The sequence below is a fragment of the Platalea leucorodia genome (genome assembly GCF_965183815.1).
Source record: "Platalea leucorodia genome assembly, chromosome: 13".
In the NCBI taxonomy this organism is placed as follows: Eukaryota; Metazoa; Chordata; class Aves; order Pelecaniformes; family Threskiornithidae; genus Platalea; species Platalea leucorodia.
In genome coordinates, this window is record NC_138835.1 from 15,218,225 (window position 1) to 15,237,656 (window position 19,432).

The window sequence follows — 19,432 nt, forward strand, 5'->3', positions numbered from 1 at the left end:
ATCTGGCTGAGGGTTAGGCACTTAATTTAGATTTTACCCACCCACGTAGGCTCCTTCAGCGGTTGTAACCGACGTGGCAGGGCCGACGAGACGTGGGGGAAAGGTGGTTCCTCTCACCCATCTCAGAATGAGAGAAATTATCCTCTAAACGGATAATTTGTGTGTCTGTCTTCATCTGTAGGTGACCTACACGGTGTTGGCTGAGGCTACGCGATCTGTGTGACCTCTAAGGCTGAGGATCAAACAAAATTGTCTGGACTTGACCTTAGATCCAGGACTTGATACTATGTATGGCTACAAAATGAGAAGGAATAACCAGACCGAGACAAGAGGCTTCTTGATTTAAGTCGTCTGGAGATGAATTGTGAAAAAAGAAATAGCTGTCCTTCCAGACACAACAAGCCCGCAGTGGAAAAAAATAAGAATTACCCTGGTAAATGAGACTCAAATAGGAGAAAGTGAATCAGCATCTGAGATGTATTTATGCTTTAAGGTGATTATCTCAGCTCCCTTCATTAACATGATAACAGCAGACTCTGCAAACAGGCACGGGGTAGTACTGTAGATTTCGCAGAAGGCAGCTGCCTGGGAGAATGGGATTATTCGTGGAGAGTGAGCGCTGAAACTCCTCCTTGCTGATTCAACCAAAACAGAACGTGGTGATTGCGCTCGCCTCGTCTTGTCTAATGCAGAAAGCACTCGAGCATAATGGCAAGGCCGTTGAAATCTGCAAACGCGGAACAGACAAACTCCTTACACGTGTGATGCCAGGGCTTCCATTTGGCATCTGCTCCCCTTCCTGCTAGAGCCACTTGAAAAATAGCAGTTTGTTTATTTTTTGCACAAAAATTGTTAAGATAAAAGCTGGGTAAAAAAAAAAAAAAACAACATCCCATTAATGCTAAAGCAGCTGTGCTGTAGGCAGAGAGCTCGGAGCAGCAGGGGCGGAGGGGAGCACCGCCGTGCCTCCCTGCAAAATGTTACTAAGGCAGAGAGGAAGATTCGGTGGCAGCAGCTGCTCTTACAGCAAGTCCCCAAGACGACCAGAAAGAGCTTGAGGAGTGTTTTAGGGATTTCCAAATACCCTGCGCTCTCCCAGGTGTATTCATGATTCCTTCCAGGATTGGTGAGACTTGCGGCTCCTCCGTTTCCAGGATTACGGGAATTAGCCAGGAGAATCACGCAGGGAAGGCACTTGCCCACTGCGAGTCCCCACCTCGTTGCCTGTACCCCCAGCATGTCAGGCGGCAGAGCCATGGGGAGATGGTCACCCCCAAGGGACGGGTTGTTTTCTGCACCTCTAACTCCTACACGTCTCTGCAGTACGCGGCCCAGATCATGCGCTAAGGGGGATGATCACCCGAAGAGTGATGCCAAGCCGTGCCCTGCAGGCATGCTTTCACTGCTGCGTGGCCTCACCCCAGCTTCCCGCTGGCACACGCTGGTTCTGCTCCCCTGGGAGTTTTTTCTCCTCTGGGTTCTTTGAAAATGTACTTATTGCTGAAAACACTTCCACGTAGGTGATAGCACCGGGCTCCAGCTCTGGAGGAAACCCAAGTTGTCTGCTACTATTGCAAAAATACCCACATTTAGAACAACAGAACGGTTGGGCATTTCATGATTTCATGGGTCTGCAATTGCTGATTCTTTGTGCCGCTTCTTTCCCTGCACTTTAAAAAGCCTTTCCCTTCTTCCTTACAACTCACCTGGGGCTTTGTTATCCGTGAGCTATAGTCAGCAACAGATAAGCAAGTCACGTCTGCGTTGTCCGCGAATGCGTGTGGGCAGCTCCCCCCGGCTTGAAGAGCCCCAGCAGTCTCTGAGAGTGGAAAAAGCAAACTGGGATTGGGGAAGCAGGGCCGGGTGGCACTGGTTAAATCCCAGCGTGCTGATATTGCTCAGCCATGTACCACAAGGTGTCTCCAGCAGTACAGGCATTGCTGCGGGGTTTGGAGGTTGCATCTCAGCATCTTCCCCTGGGCTGGGGCACGGCAGGGACCCTCGCAGGCCCAAGCGCAGTCCCTGTCCCTGCTCTCAGCAACCCCCAGCTCTTCAGTCTTACCGGTAAGAATCAGGTCTCCATCCTTCGTTAGCTGAGATACTTAATTGCTGAGAGCATGCAATTTTCACGAGGACAAGCTGAAGCCAAGATTTTTCTTGCTTTGCCTTGTCTTTATTTCCCTGTGTTTTACGGTTTCCCCCCTCCTTTTTTTAAAACTGATTTCTTTTACAAATATTTTTAAAACACCAGTCAGCAGGAATTAACTTCCGAAGTCCATCTTAGCGATGGTCAGTTAAAATGCGATACTGTTATTTATTTGAAAGAGCAAATAGTAAAAATTCCTTTTAGCTCGTGCGCTCGGGCAGCCTGACCTGCAGCCTTGCAATACAGATGGCTGTTAAGTCAACAGGGCAATTTGTGGGTGACAGGATGGCTCACATAAATTAAGAGCTGGAGGAGCATTAAATCATAGAGTTATATTTTCACCATTTCCTTTTTTTGTTTGTTTTGCAAAATATGCTCTGCTGCATTTTCTGGTCAGTTTGGCACTGTACCACTTCCAGGAGGGTATCCTATATATACATACATGCACACATATGCATATATATATAAATACATGCAGGCTCACACATTTATATTAGTATTACTATTAACACACTGATGGCAAATCACCTGAGATCCTCCCCCCGTGCAAAGGGTATATATATATGTGTGTGTGTGTGTGTGTGTGTCTCCTAAAGCTTTCCTCTTGCCTCACTTCATCAAAGGGCTCTGTGAGTAATTGCTGAAGCAAGAGGAAGAACATATGTCTTGATTTCCACTGTATTGCACTGTGCATAACCACTGCCACTTGGAAAAAGGACCCATGAAGACCTGGATTCATCTCACTTAACTGCGTCGTCAAAGGAGGGCAGCCAGGAGATGGTGCAGCCTGGCTGAGAGTGGGAGGAAGCGTCACCAGAGGTCCCTGCCGTTGGGGACATACAGCAGCGAGGTGCTTCATCTCTTCTTGGTACTGCCAGGAGCACCAGTGAGCCCCGTTCAGCGTCCTGTCTCTCTCCTGTCTCGTTATGGCCCATCTGCCATGATTTAGGAGAGGTTTGCCAAATAAAAATCTCAAAAATCAAGCTTTTCATATTTATGGGGGAAGAAAATGATTCCTGGATCAAGTGACTGATGGATTAAATAAAATCAATGAATTTTATGGATTCATAAATAATAAAAATACAACAAGACGGCAGCTAGATCACATTTTCCTGCTCCTGCTTTGGCTTTGGTAGTGCTACCTGTCCTACCTGCAGCCTTGCCTGTCGGGCTGCACTAGCCACAACATTTGTCCACCTGCCTTTAAAAACCACAGGGGCTCAGCTGTCCTGCTCAGAAGGCCTTTCCAAAACCTCCCTTCTCCAGCAATAAGGAAACATCTTCAGATTTCCAATGGAAATTTATTCCTGGCCGAGATGCACCTTATTTGATCTCCTACCCATATTGTCCTCTTACTTAAATCATTCCCCTTCCTCCCACCCTGAATGTATTTATGAAGAGTAATCATATCCCCTCTTAACCTTTGTTTTTCTAGGCTAAACAAGCCAAGCTCTTTTAATCTCCTCTCCTAAGATAGGCTCTCTGGTCTGCTAATCGCCCTGCCAGTCCTTCCCCGCACCTGTTCAAGGGTAAATTCATCTTTTCTTTTTGCAAAGAGAGGTCCCAGAACTACACGAAATATCCCACATGAGGTTGTACCGATGCCGGTACTATTTCTCTGTGTCTACCAAATAAATGCTTTGTTGCATGAGCCTTTTTGCACAACAAATGGATACAAATCCATAAACTAATGACCATAACACAATCTTACTCAAGGAGATCGCTGTTTTACTTGGAAGGGCGTTCTGCTCCTTTGCATTTGTGGGTCCTGGTCCTTAGCAGGCCTTAATCAGTGGTTTTCCATCTTTCATTTACCGTGGATGAGCATCAGGACCTTGTGTTGAAGGAGGCACTGAGGGAAGTCTCGTCTGTGTTTCACTCAGCCTTTGCTCTGGCAAAACCCTCTTTGAAATCGTGGTTGAGGGTTTGAACTACGAAGATGCGGAGTCAAATGATGAAAAGCATTTTGCATTCGTCTCTTCTCTTTTCAAAATTATTTTCCAGTATTACTTGGGGTTTAATTAAATTTCTGTGACCCAGGCAGGGAGTTCAGCCTTTCTTGATTAATGCTCTTTTAGGTGGCTCTGATAAGAATTTAGCATCAACAATTGAGCTAACAAGCCCCAGTGAACAGTTTATAGCAGGAGACTAATTCTATTAACGCTTTGCAGTGTCAGGACTCCACTTCAAGCTTGCAGCCGAGAGGATGGATGGGGGAGAGGGAGCAAATGTAAAATTTGGCAACTAAATCACCAAGATTCAGCTTCTTTGTGGGCAGAGCTCATCTGGAAACTATTTTAGCTGACAACATCAGAATTTCACCTGTTCTTTTTTTTTTTCTCCTGGCTGATGCTCTGCACTTTCTTGGCTCATTGTGATAACAGCTGGGAATAAGGAGTGGAACTGAATGGTTGCGTCGATAAGAGAAATGAAAGGGTAATGCGATGACATGATACAGGGGTAGGGCCTCTGCAGTTAGCCCTGCCCGTGCTGGAAGTGTGCCGGAGAACAGGATGGTCAGGACAAAGATGCTTGTGCTGACAGTTGCAAATTAGGCTGTTGTGAGGGGAAAACTGAGGTTAATGTTCTGCAGAAATGTTTCTGTTACTTTTTAGTGACAACAGAAGTACCTTGCAGGTCTGTCTGTCATGCCATTCAGCACTGAAGGAGCCCATTTCGTTCACAAGCTTTTTTTCTCTCAAGCTTTTTTTCTCTCTTTCCCTCTCCTCCCTGCCCTGTTTAAGGTGCCACTAAAACCTCACTCTGTCTGTGCTAAAACACAGCCTGATGTCACTGAACCGTAGTGCAAAGTCTTGGCCAAGACATCACAACTGAGCCACCTGTACAGAGCTTCTCATCTCCAGTACCTCCAGTACCTCATCTCCAAGCTTCATACTTGTCTGCTTTGAGCTGCCCACAAACCTCACGTGAGCCTCTCCTTTGTGGGAACCTGCAGAAACCAGAATATTATTTCAGGGATGTTGTTTTCCTTTCTCTCCTGGGCAGTTGCCAAGGATAATTTGAGTCAACCAGATTACCTGGAAATTGCCTGAAAACAAGGCTGCCTGGTGCTCTCTGAGTTGGTAGCAGAACCACAGTCACACCAAATGGCGCAAGGTGAAAGTCACCGTCCATCACTGCGTGACCCGCAGGCACTTATCATTGCTCCTCGTGTTAACAGAGAGCACAGCTGCCTTTCTCCATCGCTGGACACCGTGTCTCCTGTCGACCTCTCTTACTTCCTCAAGGCATCTGCTTACGACTCCCACTCATTTCTGCTTTGCATGGTCCATGTGGCTCTGGTGCCCTCTGAGGCTTTAGGAGGACCAGGGATGCCCATGGCCAAAGGGGCTCTTCCAAGGCTGGTGGCTGAGCGAGGAGCATGGGCTCCGCAGGGGAGCTGCGGCTCCGTCGGGACAGAGCTCTCCTGGAGCCATCCAGCGCCCCTCAGAGCTTTCCGAGCTGTTTCTTCTGCCCTCCTCAACAACCGGGACAGGCACTAAGTGCTGCTGGAGCGGGTCCCCCCCAAGGAAGGCTGCAGCTGGGGGCCACCCGGCAGGGCTGGGTGGCTGCACCCATGAATTCATCCGTGCTGTGGTCTGTGTCCCGCGCTCACAGTACGTGCCCGTTTTTATTTTACAAAGCAGGCTAAAGATTCGATTAAATTATTTAGGCAATTCGATTACCTCCGCTGTCAGTGCAGTCGTCAGAGAGGATTAGCAGGGTCTCGGCCCCTCATCAGCAGGAGCTGGTGGGGGGCACGTGTCCCACAGCACAAACTGCCTCCTGCTCAAACCCCGGCCCCTGTGCACTTCGTTTGGATGACAGCTCTCTGCTGTCCCTGGGTGAAACTGCTGACAAAATATGCCAAGGGCACACAGACACCCTCCCTCACTCCCCCTCTACGACTTTTGCTGTAGCATCGCTGCAAATTGTAGTTGTCAGCAGGGGAGCACGCTCATCAGGGGACTCCATCCATAATCACTATAAAGAGGATGCGTATATCTAAGTCCTGGGTGCTCCCCAATATCAGATCACAGCAGGGAATGAACTAATACCCATGTTCCCTCTCCTGAAAATGTGAAGACCCACTGAGAAATCACAGACGAGGGAGGCTCTGACAACGCTCCCGACCTCTCAGGACAAGAGGCAGCCGAAGCATCGGTCCCCCAAGGCGCCTGCCCTCGCGATGCTGCCGGGGCCGGGCTCGCTGTGGGAGCCACGTCGTGAGCAACCGGCGAGCTCCGACAAAGATCCTCCTGCCTTCGTCTCTACAGCTGTTGGCACTGGCCTCGTGCACAAAGGGCAGCGTCCTCATTAAATTTCGCGGAGGGTTGCCATGTGGCCAGCAGAAATTTTGTTTTGTTTTATTTCGGTAAGCGGCACGGTAATATATTCACCGCCTCCGAATGTAATGGGGTGACAGATGGGAGCTGGGCTCTGGCTTTCATGGGAAAGGCTCCTCTCAGCAGGGAGGCAGTAAGTTTCCCACCTAATCTTCTGTAACCTTCAGACTGCTAACAACTGTAAGAAGCAAAGCAATGGGTAGTTATTAAATTAATGACTTCATCCCCAAGCTGGTAATAAATATTTTACAGTTTTATCTCTCCACCCTGTAGACTACTCTAGACAGACTAGACTGTTTATTAATCTAGCTTCTGGATTTATGTTATTTAATTGCTAAACAGCCTCAGCATGGTTGGGCTGGATTAGTAAATGTTGAAGCCCGAGAAGGAGTCCTCTGGCAAATGGCAAAACCTGAGGAGCAGATCCTTGATCTTGGGCTTGATGAGCTTCAGGCCAAAACCAACTCCCCGGTGTGCTAAGGCCAGGTTAGCCCCTCTTTGAGTCCAAATCATTTGGCCATTGCCTCATGTTTAGTTTGGGTGGACTCTGGGGCTCACTGGAAGTAAGGAAGAGGCAAGGAAAAGTTGTGGCACATCCTGGCGTCAATAAAGGCATGCTGGAGTTAACCGTGGCCACGATGCTGCGGGGTCAGACATCATATCTTAGCATGCACCGGTCCTCCCGGGGTGGTCCAGCCCGCCGTGCTAGTCCTGGAGCTGAGGCAGAGCATATGTCCTTGCTCTGTCCCTTCGTGGCTCGCGTTTCTTCAGATCATCGCGGATAGTCACTGACATTCAAACAAGAGAGCGTTGCAGTTATATAAATGAAAGCAGGCTTTAATGGCTGTTATACTTCCTTGTTGACAGGGTCGAAAATGTCTTTAAATCTAATACTACTGCTTTTACAACAATTGGTGATTTATTCATCCCACTGAAAGAAGGGGATGAAGGCATCTGGAATAACGAGAGCTATTTGTCTGAAGAATGCATCATCCGCATGCTTTCCTACAGCCTCAATCCCACGAGCCCTTCTGTACAAAGCGGAAGGTCGTTTCAGGATATATCTTCTCATAAAAGCGTAGGAGAAGTGAGTGTGTTAACAAGTGCGGGCCAGAGCCTTTAATCCAGCCAGACTGTGCTCGGTGCCGGTTGGGAGGAGAGCAGCTTCCCGCCGGGGGCTGCTCCCTTGGCTGCAGTGTCATCTCCACCCCATCCAATTGCTCCTCAGCCTCAGCATCATCTTCCCAGGGCCCAAGAGGGGTGAACTCGAGGCCAAATGGGAGCTCTGAAGAACAAAGTTGCCTTCTCTCCCCAGTAACCTGATGGAGAGCGAAGCAACCCCTCCCTGACCACCCAGCTGTGTGTTTTTCGGGACACCTTGATGGTGGGAGCAGGGTGAGATGGACCGAGGCCTGCGACTTCACCCAGAGGAGCACTGGGGCGGGGGGGGGAAAAATCAGAAAAAATGCATGAGGCTGGGAAAGAAACCCCTTTCTACGCATGCCCGAAAGCCATCGCTGGAGCTCGTGGCTCTCCGGGAGCGGCTGGGCAAATGTTGACAAGTGGAAGGTACCACTTGAGCAGGAGATTGGAGGGATGGGTCATTAGCAGCTTTTAATAATTAACAGTGGCCTCTGTGAGGCCAAATGACACTCTCGTTGGTCAATGATTTATCGACGTGTTTAGAAACAACCATATGCTGACAAGTATCTTTTCCCTTGCATCCTTGAAGCAAAAGACCCGCTCTCCTCTGCTGTTCAGCGCTCACCCTACGTGTGTTGGAGGAGGCTTAAGAGCTCTGCTAAGCACACCTATAAACTGACAGTGTACCATCTTAAACCAATTCAATTCCCTTCCCTGCGATAAAGGACACCAGTTCAGAGAAGATAACATCTCACAGTGATGGCTCCCAAAGCTGCAATTTAACACAAATCTAACCGCTCTATTATGCAGCACAGCCAATTCGTTAAGAAAGGACAAGCGAGCATGTCTATTAGCTCTATCATCATAATCAAATATTGGCACAAGGAACTGCTCGGCGGTGCAAAGTCTAGCGATACCCCCCATAAAACAATTATGTGCCCTTCAGAAAAACAACATGCCAGCCAGTTTAGGTGAACCATTGCATGACTTACCCTGTTTTTCTCCTTTTAAGATGCGCAGCCCTTTGTGGAGGGGACAAAACCCCATCGACTCTTAAGTTGTGTCCAGCAAAGCCTCAAAGAGAGCTTGTCCTTGGGGCTCGTGCTCCACAGCTCCTGGGAGTGAGACGGCTCCTGGGCTTGATCTGCAGCAGTCCTTGTTCCTGAGGGTGTTTCTGCTCAGGCGTTTGGGACCACGTAGCTAGGGGATCCAGCGCAGGTCCTAAATCTGACCACTCAGAGAGAGGAAAGCCAGATGCTGATAGAAGAAGCTGGAGAAGGAGCTCAGCAGAGGCAGGAGGAGCGCTTGCTTTCGGCAGAGCAAGAATGCTGCAGTGAAGTCTCGGGCTTGTCTCAACATGAAGATAAGGCAGGATGGCTTGTGTCCCTGGACATCTCCTGTGCCAGGAGCTGGGGCTGCAGTGGGAGCGGAGGGAAGGTCTCGTACTGCTGCACACACACGGTCAGCACGAAGGCTCTGAACCAAACCATCCCTGGTGTCTCCACGGTGGCTCTGTCGCTTCATGGCTCCTAGTAACTCCTGATTTTGCTGTCAGTCACAACTGGGGGAAACCGTGGGCCCTGAGTTTGATCACGCTTATCAGCCCCTGCCTTGCACTTTTAATTGCACCTGCGATCTCTCTACCATGTCCTGCAAAGGAGGCGGAGAGGGCAGAGCTGGTGGCAGAGCTGGCAGCCCACTTGTTCACCACGCTGGCCCTGGAAACCCACTAGCATGACACGAGAATCCACTGCAGCCCCTGCAGGAGGGATATCCTCTCCTCCACCATCCTCATGAGCCTGTCCTAAGCCTCTGCCAGTTGTCCTGCCCCAGGACAGCTTGCAGACACCCAATGAAGACAGAAAAAACTTCCAGTGAACACCCATGGCCACGTACACACTTGAGGAAAGGTTTTAAGAAATCTTCTTTCTATCCAAAACTTTGCTGCAAATTTTTCTGGCTACCGTTCTTACCCTTTTGGCTCCATTTTACTCTGCCTTTCACCCTTGTGTCTTTGCAGCAGAGCCACCACCTCCTGCCGTAACCCAACAGCTCTTGTGCCTCTGCACAGGGACAGTCAGGAAAGTTCAGCTCAGTTAATCAGAGAATTGAATTTCTTGGTGATGCACCTGCCTGAAATTCCCATTTAACCCAACTCACTCAGCTCCAAATGGCCTTAATATGATTTACCTTATTTCACCTTGGAAGCTACAGCAAAGCAAAACTGAATTTCGGCGAGTTCAGAAATGATGTCTCCAACACCGAGACAGGTGAGAAATTCTCTTCATTGCCACCGCTTCAAAACGTAAACTGTTTTGCCAGTGAGAAAGCTCCATTCTTCCAGGAAGGTAATCTATGAACATCGCATATAAGATATAAGTGAGGAAATCTTGTTGACAAAAACAAACCATCTCCCAGCATTTTAGCTAAGCCTCAGAGATGAATTTGGCGAGGCTTTTTTGTAAATCCGTGAGGGGAAAGTGTCCATCTGTGTGTCCCGTCCCAGGGCTGGCATCTCCTGCACCGCTCCCGACGGCATCTCCTCTGCTCGCACACCGCCTGCGGGAGCACGAAGCTGCGAACTCCCGGGGGTGCTGAGTGCTGGGGGTGCGACCCCTGCCCGGAGGAACGCTGCCTGCAGCCCTCCGGCCTTGGGAACGGGGCGCCAGCAACCAACTAAATACATACATACCTTCGCTTGGCCTTTTGATTCTCCACATCGGGGGACTGGCGGGATTTTAGGCACCCGCTTGGCCAGATGGTGACAGCTCCTTATTCTTCAAAGCCTTCAGAGATACCAAACCTCAATTCTCCCTAAATCCCCCAATTTAGTAGGCGGGGGAGAGCTGGGTTTGGGGGGGACACGCGCTGACCCTCTAAGCCACAGTGCAGGAGGAAGGACGAAGCCCATCAGGGACCCGCTGGGGACGTTGGCAGCAGCTCGAAGAAAGACCATAGGAACTAAAGTCACAAACAGAACTGGGTTTTATTACGAAATAACCCTGCCATTACATAAGGAAGTTCTGTCTGCAAAATACATTTCCTGAGGAAAGTAGATCACAGTATTCGTTTTCACAGAATAACATGTAGCCTGCTATAACTTTCAATGTGACTCTTTATTATTTAAATATTAACAGTATTCCTTCACATAAACAAGTACTCAGTCATCACATAACTGACACACAAACGACAAAATAAATATACAACAAGAGCACAGTTCATTTTTTTCCCGACTTAAATATTAAATAAATAATAAATACAGAATTCTCATCTCCTGTTATCAGTGCCTGAAACAATATGAATGAAAAAGAAAAGAAAAACTGAAAAAGTCTCTCTTCCCCAGGTGCCCCTGCCCCCACAAAAAAACAAACCAAAAAATTATCAAAATGTCTCAGTTATAAAATATCTTTAAAAAAATTCCCATCGTTAAAAGAATAAATAACAAAATATATAAAAAATAACTTGGTTGCATCAAAATTACAAGTAGGAGTTGTAGATAGGGGTTTTTTTTCTTTTTTTTTCTTTTTTTTTGGAATATCGTTTTTTTATGGTCAAAAGTTTTAATTTTTAACTTTTTTTTGCTTCTTTTATCTTCTTTTCTATGGTGCGGTGTCCAGTTTAAAATAAGTATAAAATTAATAAATAAAAAAGTTAAATAAATAGCAAAAAGTTAACATAAGGTGTTGTAAATATAAATTACATACATCTTGCCAAAATTAAATAATTTACAGGATAATTAAACTAACTACTTTTTTTTTTTTTCTCTCTTTCTTCCAGGAAGTGCAATTTCTCTACTTTTAAATACTAACTGAATTGCAGTCACAATCAATTTGGACTCTATTTACATGTTAAGAACATTGTGTTTTTAACACCTCAAATTATTTAGCTTTTTTTTTTTTTCCCTTTCTTTTGTATTTTTGCACTTGGAATGGGTTCTAAAATAAGTGAACTCGTGGAGTCTGATCCTGCAAACACTTAAGCGTGTGAGCAAACCCACCCATGCCGGCAGCCCCGTTGAACTCACCAGGGGAACCAACACGAGTCAAGTCGCTCGTGAGCTTCGAGGCCGGATCCAGTGGCCGCTGCAATCGCTGGGAAGCTTTCTACTGACTTCTCTAAATCGTGGATTATGCCCTAAATATCTGCAGGATTGGGCTCGAAACGACACCACAGTCTTGCCTTTAGCATGGTTCAGCAAAATCCTCCCCAGCTCTGCCCGCCCCGCCGCCGGGAGGGATGCGGGATGTGGGACATGGATGATCCCCGCACTGAGACCCCTCGGGAGGTTTTGCCCCCCTCCGCTTCCAAAGTGTTTGCAGCAGGGGGACAGCGAGCTCCGGACGGGAGCGAAGGTGGGGGAGAGCGAACCCGCGGGGTGACAGCCGGCTCCGCGCGCGATGGAGCGGGTGCTGGAGAGCAGCGTCGCAAAGACATTCATAGAGTTGTTCTTTAAGTGCACAGTGGGCTGCGTGTACCGAGCTGCTTACAAAATGCTTCTTTGGAAGAATACCCAATACCTGAATACTCTTTTTTTTTTTTTTCTTTTTTTTTTTTTTTTTTTCTTCCAGAATGGCGCTTGCGCAATGATTTTGCGCAAAACGTAGAACACCAAACCAAAAAATGCCCATTGCCCTGTGGATACCTGTAAGAAATCAACTACTGATTCGCAGTAGGTAAGCACTTTGCTGGCCACCAATTAACATCTCTCTTTTTGTTGGTTTTTGTTTCTTTTTTTTTTTTTTTTTTTTTTGTTCATCGCAATCTCAAACGTTCTCTGGCATTGATGTATGATCTCTGGACTGGCAGTACTGCGCCACTGTAAGGATGATCACAATAATGAAAAGAACCAGAACTGTCATCAAACAGACTTCCAAAAAATCATATACACCGGACCATGACACATTAAGAATTCTTCCGTATGAAATATCTGGTATTGACCTATTCATAATAGCTATTCTCATATTTAAGACAGACAAAGGAATACTGTAGTTGCAAACTCCAAAAGCTTCCCTGAGAACCTTTTTTCCATTGCGCTTTCCACTGGAGATCCAGAACTGCTCTTCGGATTTCTTTCAGAAAATAAAAATAAGCTACTTTATAATACTTCAGAGTTCCCATGCCCAGTGGATATCTGAACACCTCGGGGTTGGGAGGCCCAGCACAGGTTCAGATTTACAGGTAGCTTGCAGCTCCAGCACTTGTAGCAACATAGAACATAATTCATGTGTGAGTAGGTGATCTGGACATACAACCATAGACAACATGAGGGTTTAAGCCAGTCATATGCTAGTCTTGGATCAGACAAGACCCTGTTCTTGTAACGTTTTAACTCTTGGATCAGCTCTGCAAGAGCATGGCAACTCATGAAAGATGCCTGCTCTTCACCAGCTACCAAGCCCCACAGCCTACTGGAGAATTTAGCCTTCCATCCTGATCTACCTCGTGGTCCAGGTAGAAAAATCCTATTTTTCTCAAGAAGGTCCAAAGTTAAGTAAACGAGAACATTGAGTTCAATCAGTTCCATGTCTCAGAAATGGCCTCTTGGTTACATTTTGGTCCTTTTTTTTTCTTTCTTTTTTTTTTTTTTTTTCATTCATTGAACAAGTTTTCTAACTTGTAAACCTGAATACTTGGAGGGAAAGTTCCGTCTTACAGTCTGTTCTCTTGCTTGTCTCCATCCCGCGGCACTAAACCTGGATGCCCTTGACGGCTTGCTTGATGCTCTCCAGCAGGTCCTTGTTCTCCGGGTTCTGGTAGCACTCCTGGTTGGTGTACATGTCGGTCAACGTGTTCACATACGCATCGAAGTTCTGCTCACTAATTGGCTCCTGCAGCCAAAAAAACCAAATACAAGTGTTAGCAGTAGAGCAGGAAGAGGCTGAGATGTTTCTTTGCAATTAATCACCTGTATGTACCAACAGCCAAAGGTCTCTACGTCGGACCCTTTTTGTGCGTGGTGTTGTACGTATGGGAGTCTCATCGCGCAACCCCTGATCCTGCCAGATCTTAACTGGGCCCTTAATTGTATGCATTGGCCTCATGGAACTATTAACAGCATCAGGTTAAGCATGTGCAGGCAGTTTGACAGGCTTGAGGCTGAATTAAGCCATGGAAGTGAAGTGCTGGAGGACGAGAGGAGGCAGAGACTGCTGAGCATCACAGAGGGAATCAAAGGCAAAGTTAGGACAGGAGCCCGGTCACCTTGGGCTCGCATCTGCCCCACACCAGCACGCTGCTGCGGTACAGCTCTTGCTTTTCAGGGGCATCGTGGAAACCTTGCAAATATCTAACTGGGCGTTAATGGGGAAAAAAGAAAGGGAGAAGGAAGAAAAAGAACAGGAATAAAATGAGCATACCAGTCTCGTGGGCATTATTTAATTGGAGTTGCCTGAAACCTTGAAAAAATATTTGCTGAACAGTTTATTTGACCTTTATGTGTCAAATACTTTACAGAAAAGCACTCAGCGAGCGGTTTTCTGCCAGTTAGGCAGCTGGGTGAATACTATCCAAAACTGCTCTGCTGGAGAATGGCTTCTCTCCAACCAGCCTGGAATTAAATACAAACCCCAATGAAAAGGATTCCCAAAAAAAAATGATGGCAAAAAAAATAAATCAAAAGCTCATTCCTGTGATCATTGTGATGGTCTTTACGAGTCGTAAGAGGACAGCTTCCCCAACAACACGAGCCCCCCCTCCACGCACCTGGTTTTGACAACAGTAATTACATTCCTGGGAATAGAGAGACGGTAATTAATAGCCTTTTGTGGTTTTACTATTTTAATGCAGTCTTTTCATTTTGTGGTAACTCTGTGTAACATGCTGTGGGCTGTTAGACCTTGCTAAATTAAACAAAATACACTCTCTTTAAGAATGCTATTCTTTGGCTGCCAGCTATTCAAAACGGAATTGAAACTACCTGCATTATAATAGGAGCTGTAAGATCTTTCTGACGTTGAAATCCAATCCCTCCTGATCTCTGCTTGTGCTGTCTTAGCCTAAAAGGCACTGGGTGCCCTTGATAAAGTTTCCTATTTTGTGATAATGCTCCCAGATGTAATGAGACAGAACAATAGATACAAAGGGAGATCAGCAGAAAATGACAACAAAAGGGAGATATAATGCAAGCTTCAGAGATAAGGCAAAAGTACTGATCTTATAAAGGACACGTAGGTGTATAAAGAGAAATTCTCCCACTCTTTAATTGTACATAAGCCTTATCGTGAATTGGGTTTGGCACAGCTCCCTCCATCACGCCAGCTGGGGCGAGCGCTGTCAAAGTTTCTTACCATGTGCGGAAGGCGGATATTGGCAAGACTTTGGATTAGAGCCTGGCTCAACCCTGAGAGCTCCAGGAACAGGGCTTCGTTTTGCTCCTCTATGATTTTGTTTTCCTCCTCAATGTTCTTCAGGTTCTTCTCCATGGTGGAGATCTGCGGAGCAAGGCGCATGGCAGGGTTACCAACCCTCACGCGACGGCACCCACCGCCACCCATGCAAAGGGGCTTGGCCATGCATCCGTGGGCTTGGGTGCACGTCCAAGCACACAAACCTGCGACTGCAGTTTCACCATGGCCGCTTCCATCTCCGAGTTGGACTCGTTCAGCTCACTGATCTCCTTGTTCAGCTGCTTGATCTCTTCATCATTCTCCAGAACTGCGGGAGAGAAGGTCACGGGAAGTCAGCAAATGTTTGCAGGATAAGCAAAAATGTTGGGCTTTCTGCTGAGCCCATCCTGTTGCATAGACATCACCGCTCACAAAGTCCTCACCTTTGCTTTTACATCCTCGAAATAGGATGCACACCTCACCTGCTTGTTTTTATTTTTTTAGTAAGGTTTTTAGCATCACGGTTCAATGATACTTTATAGGTCAATATGTAAATGCAAAAGCCAACGACAGTGTAGCGGTTGGAGTCCAGCACCTCCGTGCACCCTGCAAGGTTGATTGCCCTGAAAACTCAGGTCACTCTGTCCAGTCCTGAGTTTGGGAAGATGCCATTTAAAAAACTAATGCATGTCTTGATTAGAAATTACAAAGTTCATAAAATAAAGCAATATTTCGAGAAGAGTGCAGGTATTTATAGATTCCAAACTATATAAGCATTCAAGTCAAATGCCTGAACCTTGTCAAATACCACAGAAACCTCAGTAATAGCACTGGAAATGCAAAGTGCCATCGCTAACAAAATTCCAGATCCAGAAATATCTGCAGGATTAAAAGCCCTGAATAGGTGAAAATCGCTGAAGGACTGCAAGTGGTTTGTAAAAATGCCAGTGAATATTTCAAAAAATATCTCAATTTCAGCATTAATTCTTTTGCCTGGAATTTCACTATGGAAACTCCTTCTTTATCGTTTCACCTGCTCCCTCCCAGTGTGACACTCGGGGAGCAGTGCCAGTACCACGCCACCCCCAATACCCAGGGATCCCAAGAAATGGGTGTTCGTAGCACAGGACAAGCTTAAATCTGAGGCCAGATTTCTGTGTTGAAACCTCCCCAGTCTGCAAAGAAAAAGATTTAAGCGCTCAATACCCTGCCACACCTGCAAAGCAAAAGGAGTGAAAATCCTTACCATCGCTGGTCTTGAACTTTGTGTTGAGAATTTCATCCCCTGAGAGTTTTCCTTTCTTCCCAGCAAAAGTAGCTCTTGGACACCCTGACAAACTGAAAAGCGAGTAAAAAGGGGTTTCATAAACTCCTGGTATTTATAGGTGCTTATGTTCCCAACAAACGCACATACGGTTTGGTGGAGTTCATGCTGCAAGACAGCAGCTTCTAAAAGCTTTCTATGGTACAGAGGAAATTGCTTTATGAATAATGCCACAAAACTCCCTATTTATAAAGTGAGAGAAATTTTCTCTGAACAAAGAGTAAAAACCACGTTGCTTCCTAAAAGAGAGGGCATGACAGGTGAGGAAGGTGAGACGAGTCTGGCTGGTTTGGGCATCAAACCCTGTTTGGGCTGCCCAAGTCCTGTTCTGGCTTCCTCATGGAAGGGCATTATATTATCAGTTTTCATGATTTTGCCCAATCCACATCTCACCATTGCAATATTAAAACAACTACGCAGTTTCTTCCATGCAGAAAGCTCCAACCTTGGAGCAACCTGGCTGAGGTCAGCAGCAAAAGCACCAGCTATTGAGCCTTGCATGAAGAGCTGAGTGATGCTCAAGCAGCATCTACAGGCAGGTAGGTTAGTCCGTGGCAATGTTGTCACACTCCCGGTGATTTCAACCCTGTGATTTACCTTCTGTGAGTGAGGAAGCTCCCGTTGGCGTGGCCGGAGCCATCGCAGCCCGGGGTAGGGCAGGTTGGGCCTTCGTTCTTCAACGACTTCCAGGAAAATGAGGAGCCGTTGAGCGATCCTTCCTTCTGCCTGCGGGCTGCGAGGGGGCACCCTGATGCGCTCCGGTGAGAGGCATATTTGCCGCTGATGTGTCCGAGCCCAACACAGCCAGGAACTGGACACCTGGGCACAGGGAATTACCAACAGTTACAGCACGGGAATGAAGAGGGACGTAAGGAAATTAGGGATAAGCAGGAACAAGGAAGCCTGGGAAGAGAGCGTTGGCATTTAGGGAATCTCCTCTGGACTTTACGGGGTAGATGCTCAGTTGATGGAAATGGCAGACGGGAAATAAAGAGCTATGGCTGCCCCTTGAAAAGAGCCAAAGAGAATGAAGGCAAATCCTGCAAGAGGGAAAGACTGCGGAGGTCACATCGCACTCACAGTTGCAGCAAAAGCAGGTCCCAGTGGTGTCCCAGACCATGTGTTTCGTGCCTCATTGAGCGCAAAGGCAGCAGGCAGGGCTGCCTGACGTGGGATCCCGACGTTACCCCAAGGCTGACACGCTCGCACCGAACCACCACACATTTACAGCCGGCTCTGCCTGGTGTTGCTGCTGAGAAGCCCAGGGTCATCAGCTTTATCACCCTACGCTAGTACGGTCAACGCGATCTAGGAGCACTGCCTGTGCCCACGGGGATGCAATCCTTCCCCGGGAACCAGTCCCTGACCTGGGAGCCGGTCAGGCTGCAACCTGTGCACCGAAAAGCTGCAAACCTGCTCCTGCAAGGAGGGTGTCCGAGGGGTTTCTGAGCCCGTACCCCATCAGACAGGACAAATAAACCCTGCAGCACCACTCAGCCTGCAGCCGCGGCACAGCTTCGCTTGCCTCCTCCTCCTCCCGGTTCACATCCCGCAGCTACCAAGAGATCAACCTGCGCTCGCAAGTGGGAATTACCGTCAAGGCAGCACGAGCCCTCCCGTCCCCGTGCTTCTGCCGCCGTTTACGGCCGGTTAAAGCACACAGGAGCTGCAAGCGGCATCATGGAAGCACTGACAGAACTTGTGCTAATTGCCAAGAGGATGAGTGCCTCTCTAAAAGGCACCTCTTTCCTCCCGGCTCGCAAGCTCCCCGCCTAATGGCAGGCTCACTAAATTCAGCCATTCGACAAAGCCCGGTGTATCTATTAAGGTTTCTGCTCTGGTTTGCATTTGTTTAAAGACGCTAGTCAATTATAAACACAGTTAAAAGTTTATTACTCAAGGGAGGTTACTCTAAAAAAGGAGGAGTGGGAGGAAAAGTAGATAAGAAATGGCAAAAATAACCCCGTGTCCTCAGTTTGAGAGCAATTAGGGACTTAAGTTTCCCCAGCAAAATATCCGCTGAGCTGCTCCTGAAAATTGCAAGCTGCGTTTCACCGCAGAAATGATTACCCTGATTGTTTATATTTCGTACAAAAGGGAGATGACAGCAGAAGGGGGGAGCGGTACACCCAGCCTTTTCCCAAGATAATTTGAAAAATGCTGATCTCGATTTTAATCAGCTGCAAATGCAGCACAATTCACTTATAATATCCCTGCCAGCAGGATCCTCAGTAAATTCATAACATCATTGCTTTTATATGATCACGAGCAAATTACCGAATCCTCAGGAGGAAAAGGAGAGGGGGGAAAAAAAAGAGCGAGAGAGAAAGAGACAAACCCCAGCGTTTAGTATGCAGCCGTTACAGCCCAACCGTTACATATTTTATGCTGTTAATTTAACTTTCATTACATTTTCATTGTTAAAAAATAAACCAGAGCCTTATTGTGCAAAACAGCTGGCTTGGACATTTTTTAATTTTTTTTTTTATTTATTATTATTATTATTATTTAACGGAAGCACCAGTAGCGTTTGATCAATTAGGCCGTGGATGCTTCCGTTTTATGCCAGGGCCGGGCTGAAGGTTGAGGTGATCTGTTCAATCACGTCTGTAGCAAATTACTTGAAGGATGAACAGCAAAAACAACAGGGACTAAATGACTTTCTCCTCGGTGGCGATGTGCAAAACTCGGCCGGGTTCCAAGTGGTGCTCGGTGCAGACGGAGGAGGATTTAGAGCCAAAGCTCCTTAATGCAACCCTGCGCCGGGCGCACCTTGCTGCGGGAGGCAGAGCAGGAGCTTGCCAAGGGCTAGGGGATGGCGGCAGCGAAGGGATCGTTGCACCGTGTTCTTTTGCACATCTTGGAGGAGCTTCTGCTCCTCCTGGACATACTGGAGGAGTGGGGGCTGCTGCTTGAACCATGGGACACCATTGGGAATGCCTTCATGCCCTCATTCCACGGTGACCCCATGTCCACCCGGCACTGCCTGCACCCGCGCCCGCAGTCCCGCGGCCGACGGAGCAGCAGAGCCACAGCCAGCCCCCCGGCTGGCATCAGCTTTCTAGGAGTCAGAAAATCCCAGCTCTGCTGACGCTCCAACCCCATTTCTTGCCACTTTAGCTTCCCAGCATTTGCACCTTTAGGGTGG

General features: G+C 47.5%; 1 protein-coding gene across 1 annotated transcript in view; it reads right to left on the reverse strand.

Moving 5' to 3' along the window:
• Positions 1–13,322: 13,322 nt before the first annotated feature.
• Positions 13,323–19,432, reverse strand: part of MYT1 (myelin transcription factor 1) — a gene marked incomplete at its 3' end in the record, with an annotated part of 42,077 nt that continues 35,967 nt past the window's right edge. Inside the window, exons 18-22 of the mRNA XM_082325530.1 lie at positions 16,882–17,103; positions 16,207–16,298; positions 15,185–15,288; positions 14,922–15,065; positions 13,323–13,463 (exon numbers count right to left, since the gene is read on the reverse strand). Of these exons, the coding sequence (XP_082181656.1) occupies positions 13,323–13,463; positions 14,922–15,065; positions 15,185–15,288; positions 16,207–16,298; positions 16,882–17,103 (703 nt within the window). The remainder of the gene's footprint in view (positions 13,464–14,921; positions 15,066–15,184; positions 15,289–16,206; positions 16,299–16,881; positions 17,104–19,432) is intronic.